A 27278-nucleotide genomic window follows, 5' to 3' on the forward strand; every position below is an offset into this window, starting at 1 on the left:
ATTAACCCATGCTGCCAACGTTCTTAAACGAACCAACAGCAACTTCCTGCTTCCGATCTAGTCGGCGGGTAATTGCACACAATTATAATAATAAGTAAGTATTTCAATTAAAACAAGAAAGGAAGCTAGCTTCCGTTTGCCCCTGCTGTAATAATATACATACATGCATACATATACATTATGATTATATTATTATATGTGGTCAAAAACTGTTGTATACCTATTGTACATAAATATTTATTTAGTTTCCATTCTTTTTCGATTTTCCCTATGACAGCAATATGATATAGTGGTCCCACCTACATAGTATACTAGCTGAAATAGAACGAAGACAAATGGCTGTATCGTCTATACTGTTGATACTAAACACGAACATATATAATTTATATAAGGTTAAAGCTTCTGAATGAAATCAATATACCATTTGCAAGGGTATAAAAATAAAATGTTTGGCGTCTCCAAAAGCTGCATGAATAATCTCAACTTCCAGTTTTTACAGGTAAAACAAGCTTTCCATTTGTTTATGGATTGACTATAGTTCCTTTGATAAAAAATAACGTAACTTGATCTAACAAGAAAGAACGCAATTTCTATCAGATACCCAGATTGACTCAGATAGTGAAATACAGAATTGAATTCCTAGTTTCATAGTTTTTAACCCTTATACTCTACGATGAGCCGGTACAATTATATATAGCTTTATTGTCCAATTTTCTGGGAAATAATATATAAACAATTAGACTTTCGTTTATGTGAGATCGTTCGTTCTCAATCTCATAATTTCGGTACTTAGTTACTCGTTCTTGATCTTATGTGTTCGCTTTTAAGATTTTAAATCGTTCGTTGTGATTTCATATCGAGAGTTAATTTTTCTCTGAGTGTCTTAAGAAAAATGATTATTATTAATTGTATTTAGGCGTCTTCTTGTATTCTGCACATGCCGGTGTTTTTTGTTATTAAATCCTATCAAAATATTCTTAAGGTTTAAGTCTAGACAAATGATTTAATAAAACAAAGTACAAATAGTAAGTACATAGTTTTATATCTTTAGAGCATATCATTTAAGGTGTTTGTGAACCAGACTGGTATTCAACATAAAGTCATTATCTTCAAAAATTATAACCGAAATCTAATCTGGGTAATCTGCGGCGAATTTGGCACCGAGAGCCAATCATGTTGCACACACTCAGTACCTTAAAGATCTTTTCTGTGCGCGGACGTATTGCTGTTTATTTCTGGAATCAGGATTTAATAAATTAGTTCGTTGGAAAGCATGTTATAGGTAGAAGTGCAAGTGATTTCAAGTCTAGAAAGTATTAATATTCTTGATCATTCGATACGACTATGTCTGTCCATATAAGCGCCGAGATCTCGGAAACCTACGCCCACAAATTACAAAAAGCTTTAGATGCTTGGTAACGACTTCTTTGCAGAAGACCAAAAATTGCTGGTCATTATATTATAGTAGAAATTCTTATTAGTTCAAGATTTTAAAGTGCCAGTGACGTAAAGGCGTGGGTAATTAATGTTACCTGAGTAACAGGTATGTGATAGTCGGGGAGCTCGACAATCGCATTCTGTTCTATTTTAGACATTCCGCTTAATGGCTAATTAATAACTGATTAAAAAATCATTAATTTGAATATATTTCACTTGCATCATGTTTATTATGTAGCGAAACATAACTAGTAATCATAGCCGGCTTGTATAATGGAGTCCTTTAAGAATGAAGATCTCCCCGAGAATCCTCGAGAACGGTCAAATATTTTTTCTGCGTTAACCTTTTGGTAAGATAGTGCAAACGTGTAAAGTCCACATTTTTTTAAGTAGCGCAATTTTTTTAAAATAATTCAGGTATACCATTCCCACTTTTATTAAGGGGAATAAGGTCACATTGGGTACAAAGGACCTTTACAGGGCCTTGAAAGAGCATAGGGCCGGTAAGTGTTTTTGGTGATTATATAATAATATTATCATAATTTTGTACATCCTCATATCTCTGTTTTATGCAAAGAGTCGCTCGGCAACAAAGTAAGCTCTTCGTGGGCGAAAGAACTGGAGACCTACAAGAAAAACGCCAGTTTGCTCAGAGTCCTCCTTCGTGTATTTGGCCGGTACTTCGTCTTCCTCGGAGTGGTTCTCTTTTGCCTGGAGGTTACACTCACGGTGCAGCCCCTGTTTCTCATGAAGCTTATATCTAGCTTTTCCAATCCTAGCCCAACATCCAATGGATTGGCATATGCCTACGCGGGCGGAGTGATTTTGGGCTCTGCTCTCAAAGTGATCATTATGAACCCGTACTCATTCGCCGTGACTCACCTGGGTGTGTTCCCTACTTATTGATGTTGCTCAAAGCGTTTTGTAAATTAGTTGTCTAATCCGTAAACTGCAGGCCTTAAGATTCGAGTGGGTGTGAGCAGCATGATCTACCGGAAATGCCTTCGATTGACCAAAACAGAACTGGGTGAAATTTCTACCGGACATATAATCAATTTAATTTCCAATGACCTTGGCAGAATGGACACCTTTATTCAGTTTACCCAATATCTTTGGTTGGCCCCACTGCAAACGCTAGTAGTGACCTATTTGATGTACCAAGAGGTGGGTTCCGAGAAATTCATATGGGATATATAAAAACCTATATTTGTTTCATAGATTGGAATCGCTGCCGTGTTCGGTATGACCTTCATACTGCTCTTCATACCCCTTCAAATGTATTTGGGCAAAAAGATCTCTGGGCTGCGACTGAAGACAGCTATCCGGACGGACAAACGGATGCGGATAATGACTGAGATCATCGCTGGCATCCATGTGATTAAAATGTACGCTTGGGAGCTGCCGTTTGAGAAAATGGTTGCCCATGCCCGCCTCAAGGAGATCAGCGGCATCCGTCACGTGGCCTATGCGAAAAGCCTCCTTTTGTCCTTCAACAGATTCCTGACTCCAGTATCCATATTCCTAAGTTTGGTAGGATTTGTGCTACTGGGCAGGTTCCTTACAGCGGAAAAGGCCTTTCTCATCACAGCCTATTACAATGTTGTACGCACCAACATGACAACATATTTTTCAGTGGGCATAACGCAAACTGCAGAAACCATCGTGTCCATCAAGCGGGTTCAAAAGTTTTTGCTATCCGGAGAGGTAGTGGCGCCGGATGAGAAGGTAGTTTCCAACGGGGCTGAGCAAGTTCATCAGGAGGCTAGCGAAAAACTCTTAGTGACGCCCACACCAATGCGTGCTCCCGAGAAGCCTCCACACCATTCGGAAGATTGCGTATCCATAAGTGAACTAAAAGCCAAGTGGACCACGAACTCACCCGATTACACGCTAAGTGGGGTGAATCTGCAGGTCCACGCTGGTACATTGGTCGCCATTGTGGGTCACACCGGCTCCGGAAAATCCAGTCTGATACAAGCCATTTTGGGTGAACTGCGTGCCGAGTCTGGAGAGCTCGAGGTTACTGGATCGATGTCATATGCCTCCCAAGAGCCGTGGCTTTTCTCCGGCACCGTGCGTCAGAATATTCTTTTTGGCCAGCCAATGGATCGCCTGCGATATGATTTGGTGGTGAGGAAGTGCGCGTTGGAACGAGACTTTGAGCTACTTACCTTGAAGGATAAAACCATATTGGGAGATCGCGGAGCCTCGCTCTCTGGGGGCCAAAAGGCGAGAATCAGCTTGGCAAGATCTGTTTACCGGGATGCGTCCATCTATCTGCTGGATGATCCTCTGAGTGCCGTGGACTCCGGCGTGGCCCGTCGTCTCTTCGAAGAGTGCTTGCGTGGTCATCTGCGCGATAAAATTGTCATCCTGGTCACCCATCAACTGCAGTTCCTTCAGCAGGCCGACCAGATTGTGATCATGGAGAAGGGCAAGGTGAAGGCTGTGGGAACGTATGATTCGCTTCACAAATCGGGTGTAGACTTTGGCATCGCACTGGATGATCCTGTCAATCACAAGGAGGCGTCGGAGGACCGATCGAGAACCTCCAGTATCACGGACCAACGGCGCAGCAGTGTGAAATCAGTGGTCTCCCATGCGGAATCCTGTCCAGAGAATTTAGAGGAGGAACAAAAGATTAACCTTGAGCGGCAGCAACTGGGTCGCAACGGCTTAGGAGTGTACATCGATTATTTCAGGGCAGGAGGCGGATTCCTCTCCTTTTCAGTGGTAATGACCTTTTTCGTGTGCTCCCAAGGACTAGCCTCTCTTGGAGATTACTTTCTATCCCCTTGGTAAGGAGTTGTTTACTTTGTCACTTTCGAAATCATTTAAAATTCTAAATCCCTATGCTTTTAGGGTCTCAAGAAATGAGAACACGGTAGCTCATAACTACACAACAGATGCTAAGGATGCGGACTTCGAAGTGCACGCTGCGTACATATTTATGTTGATAACAGTGCTATCCATTATTGTGACCATAACACGATCCTTTCTGTTCTTCAACTTGGCAATGAGGGCCTCTACCCAGTTACATAACTCAATGTTTCGAGGGATCTCCAGAGCTTCCATGTACTTTTTCAACAAGAACCCTGCGGGAGGTATTCTTAATCGTTTCTCCAAAGACATGGGTCAAGTGGATGAGATGCTGCCCACCATAATGATGACCGTCATCCAAGACTTTCTCCTGATTAGCGGCAACATTATTGTCATATCCATTGTCAATCCCCTCTTTCTCATACCCGCACTGGCTTTTGGAGTAGTCATATACTATCTGCGCTCCTTTTATCTCAGAACTTCGCTGGATGTTAAACGCCTGGAGGCCAGTAGTAAGTGCTTATTAACTAACTAATTACCACTTGGCTACAACTTTCTTTACCTTTGACAGCTCGATCTCCGGTTTACTCACATTTCGCTGCTTCTCTTACTGGCCTTTCCACCATTCGTGCATTTCGGGCCGAAAGCATTCTGGAGGCGGAGTTCGATGGCTACCAAGATATGCACAGTTCAGCCTCCTACATGTTCATTAGCACCTCGCGATCCTTCGCCTATTGGGTGGATATATTCTGCGTGCTCTATGTAGCGATGGTCACGCTTGCCTTCTTCATCTTTCCACCATCTAGTGCAGCCGATGTTGGCCTGGCTATAACACAGGTATACGATCGGAAGAACATTCACATATGTCTGATTTCTAATATAATTTACTTATATTCAAGGCCATGGGCTTGACTGGCACGGTTCAGTGGACTGTCCGCGAGTCGGCAGAGTTGGAAAACACAATGATTTCCGTGGAGCGGATGATTGAATACGAGGAAATAGAGCCAGAGGGACCACTGGAAGCCCCGGCTGACGAAAGACCCCATGAATCTTGGCCAGAGCAAGGAAAAATAGAATTTGAAGAGCTGAGTCTGCGTTACGAGCCGTATCTGAAATCGGAAAGCGTTCTGAAGTCCCTCAGTTTTGTAATAAAGCCCAAAGAAAAGGTTGGCATCGTGGGACGAACCGGAGCCGGCAAATCCTCGCTAATTAACGCTCTATTCCGCCTGTCCTACAACGATGGATCTGTGCGCATAGACGATAAAGATACCAATGATATGGGTCTGCATGACCTGCGCAGCAAGATCTCAATCATACCTCAGGAACCAGTTCTGTTCTCCGGCACAGTGCGATACAACTTGGATCCCTTCGATGAGTATAGCGATGAAAGGCTGTGGTGCGCGCTGGAGGAGGTGGAACTCAAGGATGTGGTGGCCAGTGTGGCTACTGGCCTGGAGACCAAAATCACCGAGGGTGGCTCCAACTTTAGCGTGGGCCAGCGCCAATTGGTCTGCCTGGCACGGGCTATTCTGCGGGACAACAGAATACTTGTGATGGATGAGGCGACGGCCAATGTGGATCCCCAGACGGACGCTCTGATCCAAGCCACCATTCGAAACAAGTTCAGGGAGTGCACCGTCCTTACCGTAGCCCATAGATTGCACACCATCATGGACTCGGACCGTGTACTGGTGATGGATGCCGGAAGAGCTGTGGAATTCGGGACGCCCTATGAGCTCCTAACGGCCGATGATACTAATGTCTTCCAAGACTTGGTCAAGCAGACGGGTCAGGCCACATACGACACTCTCCTGAAGATTTCTCAACGGGTAAGAGTACGCATCTGTAATCAAATTCATATATATTTATAAAATCCTAAAATTTTAGGAATTTGAAAAATCTGAAAAACCCAGCCTCATGCTTCCCTCTTGACGAGCCGAAATTGCTAATGAATATTGAATATCTCCCCATTGAAGTTTTCATACTTTCAGTTACGAAATGGATTTTTTGCACATTATATATATTTAAAAGCCCTATTGTTTTGATCATAGCTGCAATATTAGAATATGTTATAGAAATTATTTTGATTAGATGTGTACATGAGTACGTGTTATCACAGCTGACAGGCGCGATAAGTACAAAAGAAGTACTTGTAGACTAATGAGGTTTTCCTCATTGAGTGATATGATGAAAAAGTTATCTACGGAATTTCCATTTGTGGTGGGGCGAGCTTAGAAAGCCCATCATTGTAAATTGAAAATAGTTTATTGTACTAAACTTCAAGAGAATAGGTAAAAATGTACTGCTGATACACCTGGAAGGTGCAACCGTTGTCATATTATATTATTAAAATTCCTAGATAGTAGAATTCGATATCTACATTGAGGTCGATACATAAAAAGATAAATAAAAAAGTAATAACACTTTATTACATGACTAATGTCATATCGGTGCGAACTCCACCCTAATGTTCAAAAAAGGTGTATAGCTTACAACTTATTTTTTTTTATAAATTTGTATTTAGCAAACATGAATTTCATTAATATAAAAAATAAAAATAGTATTTGTTGTTATTAAAAATATAATACATTTAAAAGTTTTCATAAATTTATTGTACAGACTTACAGTACCTCTCCTTTCAACACAATAATTACAATAGTACAGGACAGTGTAAAAAGGGCTACGATAGGATGGGAAATAAATTAGAAAGCGGATATCTTATCTTTGAGTGGTCCACTCTAATGCTCTGAAGGCTGAAGTGACCATGTAAGTAAACATACATACATGTGTGTGTGTGTATCTAAATCGGCGCGCTTTTGCACACACACACGCACGGCCCTTGCGTCAGCCGGTCGAACAGCTGATTCTGCGCTCGACGGGCGTTTGATTTGGCATCGAAGCGCTTGCTAGTCGCGACCATTGGACAGAATGATTGGAAAAGCGGGGCGTCGTGGACGGCTCAAGTGATTTGTTGTGTTTTGCGATTCGTCCGAGTGGAAAGTTTTCCGTTGTCAGTTGTTATCATACTGCGAAATTGAGATCCAGCATCTGTCGATAGTTGATGAAATTCGCGTGTTATGCTGCCGCCTACATATATTGCACGCTTATGAGTGATGAATTGCTGATGAATAAGAACTAAATTCCGCGTCTTTCGTTTATGAGAACTTGTGAAATTGCCTGCACATTTACATAACCATGCAGGCCAGTAAACTTCGACCCAATCCCCGCGAGTCGGCAGGTATCCTATCCTCGCTCATGTTCTGGTACGCTCACGTTTCATCCTACCGCTAAGAAGTGTTTCCTTTGAGCACATGGGTACATATGTACTCACCTATTTATGTGCCTTTCAACTGCCGCTGAGAAGTGACATCCGAAGTCAACAGTTATAGGATACTCATATTGTTCGTAGCATAATTCAGAGCTAGCCCCCGTGGCGAAATCAATTTACACAATTACTCTCCTATTCCAGCTTTGCCCTGCCCATTCTGTTCAAGGGTCGCAAACAGACGCTCCAGCCCACGGATCTGTACAAAACGCTGGATGAGCATGGAGCGGAGAGCCTGGGCGATGAGTTCTTCCAGGTATGGGAGGACGAGGTGGCTCGGTGGCGGCGAAAAGGTGAGTCCGGCCGTAAACCAAGTGTCCTGCGGGTCATCGGCCGCGTCTTCGGCTGGAGGCTCATTATGTCCGGTATAACAATTGCCGCCTTGGAACTGGGAACCAGGTAAGAGTCGTGGACTTTATCAGTCACTGTCACTGATAATTTATTCGGATTAATTTGATTTATAACAGGGCCACTGTGCCGCTTCTTCTGGCCGGACTCATATCGGAGTTCAGCGAGCATGGAAACGGCCATAGCTACAATGCCCAGATCTACGCCTTGCTCCTTATAGCCTGCATCTTGGCCAGCGTTCTTCTCACCCACCCATACATGATGGGAATGATGGTAAGTTCATTAGCTTAATACTAAGTCAACTTGAATCTATTTCTGTTCCCTCTTAATTCTTGCAGCACTTGGCCATGAAGATGCGGGTGGCAGTAAGTAGCGCTATATACCGAAAGGCCCTGCGGCTCAGTCGCACTTCGCTAGGAGGCACCACAACTGGACAGGTGGTTAACTTGCTCTCCAACGATCTTAACCGCTTCGATCGATGTCTTATCCATTTCCACTTCCTGTGGCTGGGGCCATTGGAGCTGCTGATCGCCTCCTACTTCCTGTACGAACAGATCGGAATGGCTTCCTTCTACGGAATCAGCATCCTAGTACTCTATCTACCACTGCAAACCTACTTAAGCCGCGTAACCTCAAAGCTGCGCCTGCAGACGGCACTCCGGACGGATCAGCGAGTGCGCATGATGAACGAAATCATCTCGGGCATCCAGGTTATCAAGATGTACACCTGGGAGCGTCCATTCGGTAAACTGATAGGGCAGATGCGGCGCAGCGAGATGAGCTCCATTCGCCAGATGAACCTCTTGCGCGGCATCCTGCTCTCATTCGAGATAACCCTGGGTCGCATAGCCATCTTTGTGAGCCTTCTGGGATTCGTCCTGGGCGGAGGCGAACTGACGGCAGAGCGCGCCTTCTGCGTCACCGCCTTCTACAACATCCTGAGGCGTACTGTGAGCAAGTTCTTTCCGAGTGGAATGTCGCAGTTTGCTGAACTCTTGGTCTCAATGCGTCGTATAACTAATTTTATGATGCGGGAGGAGGCAAATGTAATTGATATGTCGGAGCGAAGAGACGAAAAAGCAGAAGAGGAACAACATTTACTGAAAGAAGTGGAAAAGAGGTCTTATCCCGTTGGCATTGGCAAGGAACCAGATACCTTAGTGGAAATTAAAGCCTTGAGAGCACGCTGGAGCCAGGAGCAACACGATCCTGTCTTAAACAACGTCAACATGTCGCTGCGGCGCGGCCAATTGGTAGCTGTGATTGGACCCGTGGGATCGGGCAAATCAAGCCTCATTCAGGCTATCCTAGGAGAGCTGCCGCCTGAATCTGGATCGGTACAAGTCTCGGGCAAGTATTCCTACGCCTCCCAGGAGCCATGGCTTTTCAATGCATCGGTTCGCGACAACATTCTGTTTGGCTTGCCCATGGACAAGCAGCGCTATCGAAATGTGCTCAAGCGGTGTGCCCTGGAGCGGGACTTGGAGTTGTTGCACGGGGATGGAACCATCGTGGGCGAACGCGGAGCTTCACTGTCCGGTGGTCAGCGAGCGAGAATATGTTTGGCAAGAGCTGTTTACCGCAGGGCGGATGTATACCTTTTGGACGATCCTCTCAGCGCAGTGGACACTCATGTGGGTAGGCACCTGTTCGATGAATGCATGCGCGGCTTCCTGGGCAAACAGCTGGTGATACTTGTCACCCATCAGTTGCAGTTTCTGGAGGACGCCGATCTAATTGTTATCATGGACAAGGGTCACGTCTCGGCGTGCGGAACCTACGAAGAGATGCTCAAGAGCGGGCAGGACTTTGCCCAGCTCTTAGTGGAAAGTACACAGAACAGCGGCGGAGGGGATGAGATCATAACGCCGCCGAACCTTTCCCGCCAGAGTAGCGCTTTAAGCACTAAAAGTTCCAATGGAAGCTCATCCTCGTTAGAATCCATGGCGGAAAAGGAGAAACCAAAGCCCAGTGCGGTGGCGGTGCAGGAGTCCCGCAGTGGTGGTCAAATTGGACTGTCCATGTACCAGAAATACTTTGGCGCAGGCTGTGGTGTCTTGGTTTTCGCTGTGCTGATATTGCTGTGTATTGGCACTCAGCTTCTGGGGTCGGGCGGGGATTATTTTCTTTCCTACTGGTAAGTGATTGAGAAATCTGAAAATATTTATATATCTTAATGGAACTCGTTTTGATTAGGGTTAAGAACACCGCTTCTTCGTCAACGCTGGATATCTACTACTTCACTGCCATTAATGTGGGCCTGGTCATTTGTGCTTTGCTCCGAACGCTGCTTTTCTTTAACATCACCATGCACTCCTCCACTGAGCTGCACAACACCATGTTTCAGGGCTTGTCTCGCACGGCTTTGTACTTTTTCCACACCAATCCCTCCGGCCGGATCCTTAATCGATTCGCCAATGATCTGGGTCAGGTTGATGAGGTGATGCCCGCCGTCATGTTGGACTGCATACAGATCTTCCTCACCCTGACGGGCATCATCTGCGTGCTGTGCGTGACCAACCCGTGGTACTTGATCAACACCTTTGCAATGGTATTAGCATTTTACTACTGGCGCGATTTTTACCTGAAGACGTCGAGAGATGTGAAACGCCTGGAGGCCGTGGCTCGGTCGCCGATGTACTCGCACTTCAGTGCTACTCTGGTTGGACTTCCCACAATCCGGGCAATGGGGGCCCAGCAAACTCTGATCGGCCAGTACGACAACTACCAGGATCTGCACAGCTCCGGCTACTACACCTTTGTTTCTACCAGTCGTGCCTTCGGCTACTACCTGGATCTTTTCTGTTTGGCGTACGTGATATCGGTGATACTGCACAACTTCTTCAATCCTCCTCTGCACAATGCTGGCCAGATAGGCCTGGCAATTACCCAAGCACTGGGTATGACAGGAATGGTGCAGTGGGGCATGCGTCAGTCCGCGGAGCTGGAGAACGCAATGACCTCAGTGGAGCGAGTCTTGGAGTACAAAGATCTGGAGCCTGAAGGGGATTTTAATTCGCCTGCGGATAAGCAACCTCCAAAGAGTTGGCCCAAAGAAGGAAAACTGGTGACCAAGGATTTGAGCCTGAGATATGAGCCCGATCCCAATGCGCCTTGCGTGCTGAAGGGACTGAGCTTCACGATACAGCCCATGGAGAAAGTGGGCATCGTAGGACGCACGGGTGCGGGAAAGTCCTCCCTTATCAATGCACTTTTCAGACTATCCTACAACGATGGAGCAATACTCATCGACAGTCTAGACACAAATGATATGGGTCTGCACGATTTACGTAGCAAGATCTCCATTATTCCACAGGAACCCGTTCTGTTCTCCGGCACAATGCGATACAACTTGGATCCCTTCGAGCAATATCCCGATGATAAGCTTTGGAAGGCCCTCGAGGACGTCCACCTCAAGGAGGAAATTTCGGAATTGCCTTCGGGTCTGCAGAGCATCATATCTGAGGGCGGGACCAACTTTAGCGTAGGCCAACGCCAGTTGGTCTGCTTGGCAAGGGCCATTCTGCGCGAGAATAGAATCCTGGTTATGGACGAGGCAACGGCCAATGTGGATCCCCAGACGGACGCTCTGATTCAGGCCACCATTCGAAACAAATTCAAGGACTGTACAGTACTTACGATAGCCCATCGTCTAAACACCATCATGGACTCCGACAAAGTCTTGGTGATGGATGCTGGTCACGTCGTCGAGTTCGGTTCTCCATATGAGCTGTTGACCGCGTCAGAGGCTCAAGTATTCCGTGGAATGGTTATGCAGACGGGAAAGGCCAGCTTTGATCATCTACTGAAAGTTGCAGAGAATGTAAGTACTTAAGTCGAAAATTGTATTGAAAAACTAACTTTTCCTTCTTTTTTAGGCCAAACAAAACCACATTTGAAGCCAATATTTTACCAGATTAATGTGTTTGTCTACGTGATGTACATTGGGCCGAATTGTAATGGATATGGAATTTCGTGGTCGTAGATTCAGTTTTATAAAATACAAAACATTGGTACTTAAGACAGTAAAGCAAAATGACAATGTGTTCTTTTAAATAAAATGCTACTTAAACAACAAGAATCACGTGCCAAATCTTTTGATGATGAAATGTTAATAATTAATCCCAACATTGTTCCTACTGAATTTACCAAAAATAATAGTGTTTTTATTTTAAACTTTATCTCTGCTCATACAAAACTTTATTGTGTCGTCTTGTTCGATTAAAAATAAATGTTTAGGCCGTCTCCAGCGAGCGGATGATGTCCGAATCTCCAGGATCGGTGATGGACAGGGTGCACACGCGGAAGTATTTACCGCAGGCGGTGCCCAGCTCGATGTTGGTGCCGCTGTAGTGCTGGACTTCAGTCTTGGCCAGCATGGCGTAGTACTCGATCTCGGACTTCCTGCAATGGGAAGAGCACATGTTAGTACCGGAATAAAGGCGCTTGGAACAGATGAACCATTGGTTCGAGCGTCAGAAAGAGTCTCTAGTATAAAAAGGATTCGTCAAGGCATTCGGAATCAATAGAATCATCATTATGGGCAGTAGACTAAAGCTATGTACATATGCCGGCTTCTTACCCCAAGTGATGTGCATGCCCGTTGTTGGAGGAACCATTTGGAGGCGCCGCAGACTTAAGCGAACCAGTCGAACCGAAGCTTGAGATTGATTGATTGCACTGCTCCACTACTCGGAATCATACTTCTCAGTCAGCTTTAAGGGCAGACTCCATATGGTTCCATCAAAAACGTGGTCACTTGGGCGCAGTGGAAAACTACTGCTTAGCAGCAGACGCATGGGCATCTCACCTCAGGGCGGGCGTGTTGCTGGCGATGAGCACCAGTTTGGCCTTGCCCTGGCGCAGGGTCTTCAAGGTCTGCTTGTAGCCCAGGCAGTATTTGCCGGACTTCATCACCAGCGCCAGACGGGCGTTGGTGCTCTCCAGAGCCTTCTTTTGTTTCTTAACGGCCACCATGATAATAGTTTGGGTTAAAGCACTGTAGGCGATATAAATTAGTTAGTCAAGTAATACTGTGGAGCCAGATGAAAAAATAAAACACCCACCTTCGTCGGCTGACAATGGCAAAAGAAAGAGGAAGAACAGCCGGAAATGGGTAGCATGCTTGTGTTGGTGTGACCGACGCGGCGATGCGAGAAAATACCACTAAATAATACTAATAGGGTTAAAATACCAATTAGCGGGTACACAATCCACAATTAGCGTGGACACGCACCGAACCTATCTACTAGCCAGTACAACCTCCAAAGCTATGACGATTGGCAACGCGGTTTTCGACTTCGAATATTTGTAGTTGCCAACGTGAATTTAAATTTTTTGAAATTGTTTAATGCGTCGAGCAATAATCTAAGCTAAAATTAGATGGCATGGAGTTTATTGATGCGAAACATATGCAATGCCAACAATCTTAAAATGATTCTAAACTTAAGCTTTTTGAACGTTTAAATGTTGGCCAAGCACACAAAGTGTGGAACTAAAGCATTTGTTTTATTTAAAATCTATTTGTGATAGAGCTTAAAACACTGGACAGTTGGTGTGGGCATTAAGGTATACCCAGCTGCGTGTTTGGAAGAGAGCCAGTTGACGGCACACAACCCCGGCTTGCCGTGTCAAGCTTTTACGTCGAATTATTGAATAAATAGTTCCGCACGGCGAACGGGTCGGCAACGCCAAATGAATTATACAACGTGGATTAGGGAGCTCCGAAGAGGGCGGCACGGAGCACCCGCATCCACATCCACATCCGCACCCGGAGTCAGAGTCAGTCGCAGACGGCGACCGGCACGTGACGACACCACAACCCAATGCCGACCCATGGCCCACAGTCATAAAGTTGCCTGTTTGGGAGTCCTGAGCTCATCATCATCGGCTCGTTGCGTGCGTGCGCACTCGACTCGCTTCCAGACAATCTGTGGCCTGGGCTGCCTTATGAATGATGCACAGACTGCTGCTGCTGCCGCTGCCGCTGCCGGACGGACAGGAGTGAACTTTTCAGTTCGGGACTTCAACGCTTCGATTGTCGGGCTGTAATTCAACGCCATTTACGTGGCCGCATGCTGCCAGGAATGATTGCCGCCTGCACCACCGTGGGTGGTGGCGCCTCGTCTGGGTCGTTACTTCCTCCACCTCCACTGTCCCATCATTTCCATTCCCCTGGCGACGCGTGCTGCAGCACAAATAAGATCCAACCTTTGACATGGAGTCCGGAAATTCTTTCACTAGCCGGCTGGCTGGATGTTTGGATGCTTGTCTGCTGGGATGCTGGGATGTCCTTGCCAATAGCCACGGGGGAGCTCTGAACTTCCCCCGCGAAAGCAAGTCCAAGTCGCTGCGAAATAAAGTGGCGAAATGCCCATCGATCTGCGTGGCTACTGGTCCCCCACATATAGTAAAAGACTCAATTACAGGATTGACTCAAATCATCTCCCTGTGGTAACTTACGTGATATGGAGCATTAGCAGGACATCAAGTTTAAGGCAGGATTAGGATTTTATATTTTATTATCCATAAGGTTCAGTCTGTATTTTGAAACATTTGCTTGATAGCAAAATATAGTTATAGTTATATGTAAATGTAACTTAGTTTTGACTAACTAATAACATCTAATATTTGTTTCTTATCTAGTTGATAACTTATATATTGAATAATAAGTTCAATAACTCACATCTTTGAAACAGAGATCGAAATATCTGTGTGTTTGCTTTAAGTCACCCACATCCAGACCTACAAATACAGCCCCCTGCCCTATAGTTCACCCAAATAGGGATCTACTTCCGCTCTTGGAAGCCATGGCGTCAAACACTGTGCAGATGACCTTCGATCGGCTGGTTCAGCTGCCAGGCGTGACGGGGGCAATCCTGATCGATGGCAATGGAGTTCCGGTGCGGACCAATTTGCCGGCGAATGTGGCCCGCATATACGCCGATCGGATGAGGCCACTGGTGACCCTGGCACGCTCCATGGTGCAGGATTTGGAGAACGGGGACGAGCTGAGTTACGTGCGGCTGCGCACCCGCCGCCAGGAGACGATGGTGGCCACCGAGAACGAGCACACGATCATTCTGATCCAGGACAACCGTATGCTCGACGAATCCCGAAGGAGCAGTGTCGCCTCGCGGAGAGCCTCGGCGCTCTAACGGATTCGAGTCCAGTAGGGGTCGTAACAAGCTGCGCCAGCGGGTAACGGCCACGTCCTGATGTCCTGGCTGAGAGAAGTCCTTGCACGGACGATCTCACAAATCCAAAGCACAGAGCTGAAATTGTGAGCCGGGGCATTGCTGTGCTGGAAGAGCACGCAAAAATAAAATCCACATACAGGCGGGGTAAATTGTGTTTGCGTACCCTCATTGGGAGTCCAGTAGGCTGGGGTCGAAGGTTATGCGCCTCCAAATTGTTTTAAGTATCAGTAAGTAATATTACTACACATATATTATGATTATGGTTTGGCAATATGCGTAAATTATACTTTGATATATTAGCTACAAACCCGGAATATATGGTTTGAATTTGAAAACCTAGTGGTATATGGTTGTAAGTGATCCTCGTAGCTTTACCACTTGGCCCAGCTGGGATTGGGTATTTCTGGATTCGGACTGCAGGGAAAGGAGGAAAGGAACCCATGCTTCCCCCGAGTTCGTTTCGATTGCTGGCAACAACCGGCTGCCGTCACGCCATCAAGCATTCATGCCAACAGCAAGAAATAAGGTGGTGAGGGGGATGGGGGGTCGGGTCTGGAGGACCCGCAGAGCAGCCTGTCGCCTGCACACTTACACACACTCGTGGGCACGCACACACCCTCAGCCCCAGCACACTTACACAGCAACACGCCGGGCTTTACACGCCTCCGCACGCGTCACACGAAAGCACGAAACCAATTTAAGCACCCACATTCTCTCACCCAATTAGTCGCACACAGTTCACCCACTCCCACTCCCTCTCCCACACCCACCCACACCACATCCACATCCTTGTCCACATCATGGCATGACCTCCTCCCACTCGCTCGTCCCGCCCACGCACACTCTGTCGAGCTGGTTGTCGTCCTCGTCCTCGAGTCGAGCGGAGTCGAGTCGAGTTGAGTCGAGTCGTTATCCTCGCGTGCGCACGCTGCATGCTTTCTGACTGAGCTCGACTACTGGGTATTTTGTTGGGCATATGGGCATCCATGATTGCTAAGTTTGAAATATGAATGGGATCTTTTCGGCATATAAATCGCCTAGGAAAAGTGCTAATTTATTAGATAGACATGTTTATGCAACTGGAACCGTATAGACTGCATGTTCCCCTTGATTATATACATAGGTATCACCCAGTCCGCAGGCGTTATTCTGCTTGCGCTGTTGTTGTCATTGTGCCATCATCAGCGCCATAAGTAGCAGTCAGCAGTTGCCTCCGTCAGCGGCAGCAAGTTGTGCCGCCTGATGGTGATGGTGTCGCCGGCGAAGGGGCGAAGCGGTGGTGGACAGGACTCGGGGTGCCAGGATAGCCGGAGTGGCAGTGGCAGTGGCAGGGGAGCTTGTGCGCAGCCACAGAAATACCAACAGCCGTACAGTTTGTGTGAGTGTGTGTGGCACTGCCACTGGGAGTACGGACTACGTATTAGGGGCGAAGGATGAAGCAAGAGAGACGAGGGTCGAAGGACTACGGACTATGGACGGGGACGACCAACAAGCGACACGATAATCTCGCACGTCGCATTTTTAGTTGCTGCTCCTGCTGCTGGCACAGTCGTTACTGCTGCTGTGTGGAACGTACTTGTTGTTGCCGTCGGGCTGCCACACCCACCCCGCACGAGTGCCCCGCCCACCGCTCGAGTCCTGGAGTCTGGTCCTGGCAGAAAGCCAAATGTGGCAAGTGGCTGATGTTGCTGCCATGCCTCTGCCATTCCCCCCTTGCTGTTGTCCTCCGTCGTTGGCGATGTTGCTGCTCTACTGGCTCACCGGATGGGGAGCGGGCGGGGACTGTGAATGGTATTTGCCAGGACTTCGCTGCGATGTGGAATTCTGTGTCTGCGTCGAGTTGCCTCCGTCCAAATGTGGGGGATGTGGGCGATGTGTGGGGGGGCTGGAGGAGCGACCGACAAATGCTTTCGAATTGCCATGACAATCAAACCGCTTACACGTACAGTGGGCCAAATTGACTTATTTTTGGACTCAGAGCTTCTAAAGTGTGCAGGTTATATAAACCCACGAAATTTTACAAGTCGGAATATTCCGTTTGGCAGAAGATGCTGTACCAATGAATCAACCAGATTCCTGTGCACCATATTTTGCTTAGTTTGCTTAAAAGCTGAATGACATTTTGCAAAATTTTGAATATAGCTTATAAACCTTTTCTATGGCTTATGTTTTTACAATCTCATAATACTGTCTAAGTTTAATTCTCACAAGATCTGCCTATATTCCTTCTTAAATCTTAAGTACAGACAGAATTCTTTGCTAGGGAAGAATACTTCTTCCAGCTATGAAATGTTCATTCCAAATTCAATGATTATTATGGAAATTTCGAGCCTTCGAAGATTTAAAAAGTAAATTGTTTGGGCTCCCAACTTATTCTTTTATATAAATTATTAATGAATCGAAATCTAACTTCTCTGTTTTTTAACTTATAAGACTAGAAAACTATTAAATAGATCTATAAGACGTAAAACTTATCATGATGGCAGCCCATTTGAAAAATCACCTTTCTCGAATTATCCCGTCCGACTTATTTGTTGCTGGCTTTTTGGTTATAATCATATCCCGATGGGAGCTCCAGCAGGTATGGCTTTATCCAAGTGGAGTAGCCCCAATTAATGCCACACTGGGAGGCAATATCAACAAGCGCCTGTTCCTGACGACGACGACGATGCTCTCGAGGACCAGGAGACACACTTCAGCCAGCGCCTTTTTCATGCCGTTGCGCCTTGGCCGGTCTGCCCAAGTGGGTGGGATTCAGTGGGTGGGTTGGTCTGTGTGGGTGTGGTCTGGTCTGGGCCTGTTTATTATCGCCCATCAGTGGGCGCCCCAACCGTCTTCCTGGTGGAAACTTCGCGCTGTCGCCGCGTCTTGTTGTCGAGCGAACGAACGAGGATGACAAATAAAAAAGTTTGGCACGGCACGGAAGCCTGCTGGCGGCATTCGCATAACGATGTCGGTGACTGCGGCGATGACTCCTGCCCCTGATCCAGCTTCAGCCCCCCGTCCTGCTGCTTCGTTTCGCTCGCCCCTCTTTCAAGTCCTGCCGAAGCCCAAGTCCTGTGCACAGACTGGCGCACTTTTGAAGTTTGAGCTAAGTGACATGCTGTTTATTGTCGAGAGTGTTAAAATGTGCGCCCTGTGTGTGCCTGTTTGCCAGCCTTATCCTGCTCCTGCGACCGTCTGTGTGCCATTTGGCAAGTGTGTGCGTGGGCCACCGCCACTGTGCCGAGCAAGAAATTATAATGCCAAGCTTGAACACCGCACGCGCGCTCCCGCCAGTGCCGAATAAACACTGAAAGCTCAAATGCTAATAAACATTTTGGAAAATTCTCAAAACTTGTATATGAGTTCCAGGATAATGCTATGAGATTTATTATGAGTTTTATATACCTTTTACCTAGAAAACAGCATTAGAAGAATTGTAATTACTATATCTCTACTAATATATCTCTATCTTGTCCCCTTTTTCGAAATAATATAAATAATATTTACTCGATTTTTCAATTCTTAATTCGCAAAACATTTCGCTCAGTGCGTCTTTTCACTAAAGGTTCTGCATGTTTCGGTTCACGCTCTCGCCGCCATGCCGCCAAATACATACAAACAGACAGGCGACGACGGCGGAATAGGAATGGCTGCTCCTGGTACGGTTAGCTATGTAATCCATGAATGTGCCACAGCGCAGCGGAGGAAGGACACCGAACGCATGACGAGGTTGGAGCACCACGCCAGAGCTGCCGGCTGTGGCATTGCGATGGCATCGGGCCAGGACGATGGCGCTCGTTCGTTGGCTGCCTGTGTCCGCTCTGTCCGTTCCGTCCGTTCTGTCCGCTCTGTCCGTGGCACGTACTTTAGAAATTCCATGCAGATGTGCGCCGCACGCCGAGACGTGTGTTTTGATTTTCAGGCCAAAAAGGACGGGAATGAGGAGGAGCCCCCAGAAGGAAAACAAGCAGCAGGAGCCGCGGGCGGGGGCGGCGATGCGGTTGGTTTGGTTTGGCAGGTTGCGAGTTTCTCGGGGCGAGGCGAGGCGGGGGCACGGAACTGGTTGGACTCGGAATGGGACTCCTGGCAGTGGCAACGCACGAAAGAGCAGCCAAGCGAGCAAGCCGTGAAAAAAGTGTCGACAAAAACAGCAACGGCAGCGGCAACAGGACGACTTTGGGCCCCCAAGGATAACAGCAGCAGCTGCACTTGTTGGTGTGAGTAACGAGCGATGCGGACGCGCCTTTTCCAGGGGATTGGGCGCACATTGTGGGCGCTTGTTTGCCCGGGTGCCCCTTTGGGTGGCTTGGTGGGATTTTGTTGGGTAACCCACCCAACACTAACGGAATAATTGCAGGCAACTCCGAGCGGAAGCCAGACGAACAGGCGGCGGCAGCTTGCCTTTCCTTTTGCCTTCTGAGTTGGCTGATTTCGCACATAGATACCCCCTCCTCAGCAAACCCAATCTCACCCCAACCCCACACAGACGGAGGTCGAGTCTGGGCTTACGCCCTATTGTTGTGGCCGTGGGTGGTGGGTGGTGGAGTGTGGTGGTGCTAAGTGGGTGGCTGTGTGGCCTTTGTGCTGTTCTGCGGCGACATGGATGGTGGAGAGCTTCAGCAGCAGAGGCTCCCCATTTGCAGGGCGCTTGGCAAGTGTCGTCTGGAGTGTGGATGTTCACTTACCCATTATCGGGGAGAATCTCGGGTCGATTAGTCGGTCAGAACTACTTTAGCCACTTATTGTCTATGTACATATAATTACACACATGGTTGCCCCAAAAATCTCTGCTAAGCGCGTTTGCTGCGCAGATCTTGGGATCAAAACTCTAGGCAGACCTTCTAGCATCCAGAATCGGAACATGTTTTTGAAATCCCAACAAAACGAAACTGCATTCTACTGCGTTCTATTTATCTATATTATAAAATCAAGGTCACTAGGTCGTAAAAACTAAATTAGTTGAGCTCTTAATATAAATAATACATAAATGTATGCCTTAAAGTTATATGGATTTCTTTACTATAAGTGTTAACTGAGATCTAAAATATTGACACAAATTTTTAAAATAAATTAACTTTCCTTAAATTAAAGTCCTTAATAAAGTTATACTCTGCTGCTTAGGATGATCGTATTATATATAATATATATTTTTTCACCTGCTATTTGTCTTAGGGTATTCAACAATGCCAAACCCCCTTGATGGTTACATTGTGGAAGTCTGGTGTATTTAGGCATTCCATGCCTGCGCTGTGCCGTGGATGGTTCTCCATTCTGGTTGCCCTGAAGCCTTCTGCTTTTGCCGGGCAGGGACCGACGGAGTATGGCTTTTTAGCCGCAATGCCACTCCTGTGGTGCGATTGTGTTAGTGTAAGCGAGCGAGTGTGTGTGTTAGTGCGAATGCGATTGCCATGGTGTGGTCCTCCACGTCCGCCCATCCATCCGTTACGTGCGACCGTCTGCTGGGTCCCTCCGGCGCTTACCCCCGCGATCCCTTTGGCCCGTAGAGCTTGGCAACATGAGAAAACTTTGAAACCCGAGACATGATAACGGCCCGGAGAAGGGATTGGCCGGCGAAGGGGTCGCCGACAAACGGACAGACGGACGGACAAGGACATGGAAACGGACAAGGACCAGGACACCGACACGGGCACGGACACGGACAGTGGCGACTCGCTGCCCCAAACGAGAGTGGCGGTGGCAATGTCTGATTGTCAGTTGGGGGTCCAGGGGCATCCGTGGTGAGTCGTTGAGCAGTTGCCACTTGCCAGCTATAGAAAATTGTCATAGGAATCATCGTCGGCTTCGTTAGAGGTGGCTGTGAATGTGGATGTGGATGTGGCCTCAGTGGTAATTGTGGGACATTTTGTTGCCAAAGCGGTGGAGCAGTGTTGCGGAAACGATGGTGGGTAGCAGGCTCCCCCTGTTCGCGTGTGTCGGTGTGTGTGTCTGAGTGTTTGGGCGACTCTGATTGCCGCCACCACCTCAGCCGAGATAAACGTTGAAAGCAACGACCACGACGGTTGCCTAAGGATCACGAGGTAATCCGGCGGGTCCGTGCGTAACTTTTTATGCCCAAGGGGGAGAACCCACCACCCGTCGTCTGTCACAGGTGGCGCGACTCCAAGGCTGAAGGTGAAGAAATAAGTGGGCAGGAGTGGGGAAATTGCTGGGTGGGATGGGGATGGTGATGGGGATGGGGATGGAATGAGATGACTATGGCAGTCGGTTGCCGGGCAGCCATAATAGCTAAAGAATTACACACTCACACTAAATTGGCCGAGGCAGGAAACGCCGTCGTTGCTTCATTAAGCTAAATATTTCACTTTGATGCCCCAGACAAGCAGAAGAGGGAAGGATGGGAGCTTTTTGGGGACCTTTACGCCGGCGAATCCATTGGTTAAACACCCACTGATTGTAATCAATGATTGGTAGTCCATGCCGACAGTATAAAGGATGTGTAATTCGAATGTTTGTGCGTTTATTGATATATATGTATGTATGTATGTTGCCTAGTAAATTACTAGGTAATACATTTCTGTTTGACATTTTTGGAACTGCCTTTTATCTGCTTTTAGAGTTTAATACTAAATTATATTAAAATTATTAAAAAATATTCATTCTTATTTGTGTTATAATGAGGCTAGTTTCGTTTAGTGCGAAGAGCTGTTGAAAAGTTCTTCAGAAATCGTTTTAGATTTTAGGTTCCAGGAAATGCATATCTCTTGAAATGCATAGTAGTACCCCTCTGATTTTCTATTGAACGCAGAACTCGTCCTTTTTTTTTTAGAAAACTCCTTCCCTTTTGCGCCACTGTAGCAGGATTTTTGTTGTTCCTTGTATGCGCATGTATTTAAGTGGCGTCAGCGACAGACAGCTGAATGTACACTTAGCTTGCCTCCATCTGAGTGGGGGGTGGTGGGCGGATGTGGATGGATGAGGGTGCTCCCGCAGTCCTGGCATGTGGCCGGGGGTATGGGTATTTGCCAACGTATTACTTGCTACGCTCCGACATCTAGCTCCGGGGTAATGACAGGACTCAGTGAAGCAGAGGAGCGGCAGCAGGAGCTTAACTTCCTAACACGCCACCAATTAATGGCCAGAGGGGAGCTGGAAGGGGGAAGGTCTGGGGGAGCCGGCACGAATGTTTGCGGATTTGTGTTTGAACTCGAAGTCAACAACTTAAAGACGCCGCCACGCCCCGCACGGAAAAGTTGGCGGAGCGGGAGTCGCGTGGGGAGACAGCTTTTCCAACGTCTCAGCAATTATTTCGCAATTACCGCTGGATGGTGGCGCCTCCATCGTTTCTATGAATGCCATTCTTGTGGCAAAGCGGTTTTCTGAAAACTGCGCTAAAAGTGGCAAATCAATATGGAAAGTCGAGGTGCAGAGCGAGGTGCCAAAAGCGAAACCATAAAATATTTCTGACGGTCGTCAGTCGAACCTTTTTTTTTTTTTTTTGGCTGCTGGTTGTTGCCTTTTTTCGATTCATTTCTTTCCTTTTGCGCCGTACAAATGCCCACACAAGGGGACACACTTTCACAGTTACACGGGTGTTTATTCCCACACGAATATGTGTACGTGTATAGATGTATAATCCAGATCCACATACAGCCAGACAGCGCCCCGAAAAGCAGACCGCAAACAGCCTTGATGACTGACTATTGGCTCTGGCGCCCGAGCTGGAGACCGAGTTCGAATCCCACAGCTGCGAGCTCCACACTTTATTCCCTCCACGCGATGCACTGAAAAAAGTGTATTTCCGATGTCAAATGCAGTTGAAAATTTCTCTTTTCTGAGGTATTTCATATTATTCAATACCAGCATCCGTCTTGAAGGACCATGCCAAGTTATCTAGTCCTTTTACAGATTATAAGAACCACACCGTCTTCTAGTTCAGAAGTATCCGGTTCGAAGGACCATGCTGAGTTACATAATCAATAAGAGTAAAGAAAACTTTCATTGGTTATCTAGTAGCGATTGTTGTGAATAGGTAATACGATATACACCGTCTTCTAGTTCAGAAGTATCCGGTTCGAAGGACCATGCTATGTAAAGGGGTAAATAAAACTTATCGTTGGTTATCTAGTATTCACAAGAATCTGGCTCGGAGGACCATGCTAAGTTAGAATTAAGCCTTTCGTTACTTACCTAGTAATTTTCCCAATTCTATTCAATTTCTCGAAGTGCAACTTCTGTGCGTCAAAGTCGTTCTGCTGCGTGGCAGGTCACGCTTGTTTGCCGGCAGTCGGCGGGCGTGGTGCCTGGTGGGTGGTAAGTGGCGAGTGGTGAGTGGTAGCTGGTGGGTGATGCCTGACGCCTGATGAGGGGGCGTGGTGGGTCAGGAAGTGGGCCTGTGGTTGGGGGTGTCAGACAACGACTTTAGACGGCGGCGGGTCCGAGCTCAGACCTTGTTGTTGTTGCCGGCGCTGCTGCTCGTTTATATTCGCTCATTCGTTTTCTCGCCTCCCCCTTCCCAGTTTTCCTTTCTTTTTTTTGACGCCGCCAGCGCGCGTGCTTTTTGCGTCAAATTTAATGCGGCAAAAGTTGTGTGCGAAATGCGGTGTGCCCGACGGGTGGTGGAGCAAAGTGGACGGGGCAGGGCTCGTGGGTCATCCGGTAGGTGGGCTGGGGCTTGGGCTTGACATGTGGCAGCCGGAGGCAGCATAGGAAAAGCAAAAGCAGCAGCAGAAGCAAGTCATTGACGCGCAAAAGGGCGCCGCCGAAGCAACACAAACACTCGGAAAACTCGACGGCATTTAAAACCCACACGCCCACACACTCGAAATTACTCATACAGTGGTATGGCAGTAAAGCAATTAAAGGGCTCTGCGATATCCAACTGAATATGTAAAAGTGCTGATTATACCTAGAAGGAGGTAGAAATGCCTTTTTAACGACAACGATTAAAGCATTTTATACTAGTAAGTTTAGTTTTAGGAGAAGATAGGAATAACATTTAAGTTCAATGTATACCCCCAATATACCTAAAAATAAAAATGGTTTAGTTAACTTTCCTTGCAAATGAATATTTTCTTCCATCATATTTTCATTTTCTTTTTGTTTACTTTATAAAAATGATCGTTTTAAGTGCGTTCGATTAGTGGCTCAATTAATAGCAATTCTCCCAAGTTCTTTTCGTCAAATGACCACTGTGCTTCGGGGGAAACTTTTGGCACTTGCCGTCAGCGCTGAACAAATAAAAAATGGTAGGCAACCTTTTTTAAACTTTAATTTTGCAGCCAGGCTTTTTGGTTGGGGCTGTTGTGTGCTTTTGTGCTTGGTCTGATTTTGTTGTCCCAAACTTGTGCACTGTGAGTTAGTTGCTGTCATTAGGGATTAAGTCGACAAAATTGGTCGCACTTCTCCCATTTCGATGCGGACCTTTTGCATGCAACGTTTGCCAGCCAGGCGGCTTGCAGCAATTTTGTTTAAAGGATGGCAGAGGAAAACAAAAAAGTGTTGCCTACATTCGAGGGCCAAACCTGCAGAGCGCCCATTGTTGCCGTTGAAAAGCAAAGGACACACGACTCACTCGAAAGTCCAGCCGAGTGGAGCGCGTCTGTGAAAGAAATCCCCCGAAGAATTCCTCTAACAAGGATCTTGAAAACCTATCGGAACGGAATTGAAACGCGTTCATTATCATGTCCGGAAATCAAAAGGCATACACTTCATAAAAACATAGGATAGTATTATCTATAATCCAATACATTACAGATCATTTAGATCAGCGTTCATATCTTGGCTATAAATTAGTATTTAATCAATATCGGTTAATAGGATTTTAATATATTATATATACTGTGCTATACGATTTCTTGCACATCTACAATAAAAACATAGCATGCCTTTTTTAATAAAATGAAATGGAACGAAATCTTCATGAACCCATGATATATGTCTCTGGCAAAGACCCCGTTGATCAAGTCCAGCTTACACCACTGCCATTGGCAATCCCAAAAATGCCCAAAACGAACAAGCGACACGCGTCCTGGCCATGGCCCGCGCCCCTCACCCCCGCTCCACCACACCGCCTTTCGTCGGCCCCCAATCCCTCGTATCCGCCATACTCTCGGCTTGGAAAATGTCGACGACAGACGTCGCTGCCAAGCCAACATTAGCATTGAAGTGCAAACGATGCCCGCCCACACAGACACACCCACGGGGGGATTGGGAATTGGAAGGCAGCCAAGCGCCATGCTGCCAGGATGCCAGGATGCCCGGCTGTCGAGCTTCCATGCCAAAACCAAACCAAGCCATGCCATGCCAGGCTATGCCATACCATGCTGTACACTGCCCGTGCCACCATCCTATCCAGTGCCGCAGTTGGAGCACTCACGCAAATTTCAATTTTTTTCACACCACTGCTCCGTGCTCTGTTTGCGCCCCTTGTGCCCCCCGCTACCCATAGTCGCTGCCATATTGTGGCCATCCCTTTGCGCAGCCGACAAAGGTGTCGGAAGTGGTATTCTTCAGACTCTAAAGCTGTTTTACCACCTTCGGTATCTCAGGAGAGCACAATCATCCATTGATAAATGCAGTGCTAATAGCTTTCAAATTAGTTTTATTTTTGTGTCTTACCCTTAATCATGCTAGAACTCGAAGTATTTTATTTTTTTATTTATATTTTGCGACTGTCATATTCAGTTTGATTTGAACGGATTTGTCGGTTGTTTCGAGCCGTCATGCTTTCGTTCTTCGAAGCACGCGCCAGCACACATACACACAGACACCCACCCAAACACTCGCACTTGAACACACACACAGGAGCACCAATATAGGCGGAGTGGAGCACTATGGGGAATTTGACCCGATTTGTTAGCAAAATGTGTTTTTAAAAATATTGCAAAGTTTGAAAATTCGCTTTCTTAACGGATTTAGAATTGGTCAAAGGTTAATGTTATGTATCGCAAATATAAAGTTAACAGTCCAGTTTTAGAAAATAACAGCTGTAAAGTCAGCTGTTGCAAATATAAAGCACGTGGCATCGGTGATTCTCCTTTTGTTGTGAGTGACTACTTATATTCATATATTTTCAACTACAAGACCTAAACAAATCATTGAAAGTATTGAATTTAACTTCAAAATAAAGAGCTCACTTTCGTAATTTTCCGAATTGGTTGGTACAGTACAGTCAAAGGTTAATGTTATGTAACGCAAATGTAAAGTTAACAGTCCAATTTTAGAAAATAACAGCTGTAAAGTCAGCTGTTGCAAATATAAAGCACGTGGCATCGGTGATTCTCCTTTTGTTGTGAGTGACTACTTATATTCATATATTTTCAACTACAAGACCTAAACAAATCATTGAAAGTATTGAATTTAACTTCAAAATAAAGAGCTCACTTTCGTAATTTTCCGAATTGGTTGGTACAGTTGCTTTCAAATTTTGTAACTATTTAAAGATTTTAAAACCACAGAGTTATCGACTTTGGAGAAGGACTGACACCTTGAGCACCATGTGTTTCAATGTACTGGGCGTGAGCAATCTTCTTCCCGATTGCAGCATTGAAAACCAGGCCCATCTGTACTCTTTGCTGCAGCAACTCCTGAACCAGGATCGTCGTCCGGAGGAAGTGAGTGACGAGTTGCGGGATCGCTACAACGTATTCCGCCAGGTTTTGGCCAACTACCCGGCACCGGAACAGCCAGACGACGATCTGCTAATATACGTTGATGAGTTGTTCCTGGACCAGCCTATTGGATCGACCTTCACAGACATTGAATCATCCGGCGGGGAGACCTGCGAATCCAGTCTGGATAGTGACTCCGGGCAGATCGGCATCGGGATGGACCGTCACCATTAGACCACATTCATTTAAAAAGTGAAATTATGTCTTTCGTCAATTGTCAAGTGGAGGAGTTGCGTTAAACGTAATGAAAGTAAAACGTGGCCATTAAATGTTCACGACAATAAAAATGGAAAATCCAGCATAAAATTACAAAACAATTTGGTAGTCAGTGGTTTGTCGAGCTGCCTGCCTAAAACATTGGAACCGGATGGCCGTTTGCCCAGTGAAATGAGCCTGCTTATCAAATCTACACAAGGGAGAATGTTATAGTCGAGTTCCCCGACTATCAGATACCCGTTACCCAGCTAGTGTGAATGCGAACGCAAAAAGACTAGAAATACAAATCATCGTATCTTAAGTAGTTACCGATATATT

General features: G+C 46.5%; 5 protein-coding genes across 8 annotated transcripts; 4 read left to right on the forward strand and 1 right to left on the reverse strand.

The window, feature by feature from the left end:
- Positions 1 to 1710: 1710 nt before the first annotated feature.
- Positions 1711 to 6731, forward strand: LOC117139859 (probable multidrug resistance-associated protein lethal(2)03659). The gene is made up of 9 exons (XM_033302514.1): positions 1711 to 1787; positions 1855 to 1940; positions 2015 to 2323; positions 2393 to 2601; positions 2656 to 4235; positions 4300 to 4769; positions 4829 to 5094; positions 5157 to 6086; positions 6145 to 6731. Exons 1-9 carry the CDS (start codon positions 1711 to 1713, stop codon positions 6187 to 6189), a joined length of 3972 nt encoding a protein of 1323 aa, XP_033158405.1. The 3' UTR covers positions 6190 to 6731.
- Positions 6732 to 7131: 400 nt separating this feature from the next.
- On the forward strand, positions 7132 to 12014 carry LOC117139836 (probable multidrug resistance-associated protein lethal(2)03659). Its single transcript, XM_033302482.1, has 6 exons — positions 7132 to 7520; positions 7727 to 7981; positions 8050 to 8203; positions 8269 to 10067; positions 10127 to 11753; positions 11809 to 12014. The coding sequence occupies exons 1-6, from the start codon at positions 7453 to 7455 to the stop codon at positions 11827 to 11829; spliced, it is 3924 nt and encodes a 1307-aa protein (XP_033158373.1). The 5' UTR covers positions 7132 to 7452; the 3' UTR covers positions 11830 to 12014.
- Positions 12015 to 12070: 56 nt separating this feature from the next.
- LOC117139843 (60S ribosomal protein L30) lies at positions 12071 to 13064 on the reverse strand. Of its 2 annotated transcripts, XM_033302493.1 has the most exons (3): positions 12997 to 13064; positions 12741 to 12929; positions 12082 to 12334 (listed from the first exon to the last, which is right to left on the reverse strand). In XM_033302493.1, the coding sequence occupies exons 2-3, from the start codon at positions 12905 to 12907 to the stop codon at positions 12166 to 12168; spliced, it is 336 nt and encodes a 111-aa protein (XP_033158384.1). In that variant the 5' UTR covers positions 12908 to 12929; positions 12997 to 13064; the 3' UTR covers positions 12082 to 12165. The 2 variants fall into 2 exon arrangements, with proteins under 2 accessions (XP_033158392.1, XP_033158384.1); XM_033302501.1 differs by lacking the exons at positions 12741 to 12929; positions 12997 to 13064 and adding an exon at positions 12513 to 12668 and having other exon boundaries at positions 12071 to 12334.
- A 1675-nt stretch (positions 13065 to 14739) lies between these two features.
- On the forward strand, positions 14740 to 15292 carry LOC117147917. The gene has a single exon (XM_033315038.1). It carries the CDS (start codon positions 14740 to 14742, stop codon positions 15085 to 15087), a length of 348 nt encoding a protein of 115 aa, XP_033170929.1. The 3' UTR covers positions 15088 to 15292.
- Positions 15293 to 26110: 10818 nt separating this feature from the next.
- On the forward strand, positions 26111 to 27138 carry LOC117146071. 3 transcript variants are annotated; one of them, XM_033312026.1, is made up of 2 exons: positions 26111 to 26230; positions 26532 to 27138. In XM_033312026.1, the coding sequence occupies exon 2, from the start codon at positions 26571 to 26573 to the stop codon at positions 26916 to 26918; it is 348 nt and encodes a 115-aa protein (XP_033167917.1). In that variant the 5' UTR covers positions 26111 to 26230; positions 26532 to 26570; the 3' UTR covers positions 26919 to 27138. The 3 variants fall into 3 exon arrangements, with proteins under 3 accessions (XP_033167917.1, XP_033167926.1, XP_033167909.1); XM_033312035.1 differs by lacking the exon at positions 26111 to 26230 and adding an exon at positions 26321 to 26365; XM_033312018.1 differs by lacking the exon at positions 26111 to 26230 and adding an exon at positions 26379 to 26477.
- The last annotated feature ends 140 nt before the right edge of the window (positions 27139 to 27278 follow it).

This window comes from Drosophila mauritiana, chromosome 2L (assembly GCF_004382145.1).
Source record: "Drosophila mauritiana strain mau12 chromosome 2L, ASM438214v1, whole genome shotgun sequence".
NCBI classification, from domain to species: domain Eukaryota; kingdom Metazoa; phylum Arthropoda; class Insecta; order Diptera; family Drosophilidae; genus Drosophila; species Drosophila mauritiana.

What these genes read in the sequence shown, in the direction of transcription:
- LOC117139859 (XM_033302514.1), top strand. Translation starts at nt 1,711, where the DNA reads ATGGAGTCCTTTAAGAATGAAGATCTCCCCGAGAATCCTCGAGAACGG. An exon ending in TTTTCTGCGTTAACCTTTTG is followed by an intron (nt 1,788 to 1,854) that starts GTAAGATAGTGC and finishes AAAATAATTCAG; the next exon opens with GTATACCATTCCCACTTTTA. An exon ending in GATTACTTTCTATCCCCTTG is followed by an intron (nt 4,236 to 4,299) that starts GTAAGGAGTTGT and finishes CTATGCTTTTAG; the next exon opens with GGTCTCAAGAAATGAGAACA.
- LOC117147917 (XM_033315038.1), top strand. Translation starts at nt 14,740, where the DNA reads ATGGCGTCAAACACTGTGCAGATGACCTTCGATCGGCTGGTTCAGCTG.
- LOC117139836 (XM_033302482.1), top strand. Translation starts at nt 7,453, where the DNA reads ATGCAGGCCAGTAAACTTCGACCCAATCCCCGCGAGTCGGCAGGTATC. An exon ending in GCCTTGGAACTGGGAACCAG is followed by an intron (nt 7,982 to 8,049) that starts GTAAGAGTCGTG and finishes GATTTATAACAG; the next exon opens with GGCCACTGTGCCGCTTCTTC. An exon ending in GATTATTTTCTTTCCTACTG is followed by an intron (nt 10,068 to 10,126) that starts GTAAGTGATTGA and finishes CGTTTTGATTAG; the next exon opens with GGTTAAGAACACCGCTTCTT.
- LOC117146071 (XM_033312026.1), top strand. Translation starts at nt 26,571, where the DNA reads ATGTGTTTCAATGTACTGGGCGTGAGCAATCTTCTTCCCGATTGCAGC.
- LOC117139843 (XM_033302493.1), bottom strand. Translation starts at nt 12,907, where the DNA reads ATGGTGGCCGTTAAGAAACAAAAGAAGGCTCTGGAGAGCACCAACGCC. An exon ending in AGCAACACGCCCGCCCTGAG is followed by an intron (nt 12,335 to 12,740) that starts GTGAGATGCCCA and finishes TTCCCATTGCAG; the next exon opens with GAAGTCCGAGATCGAGTACT.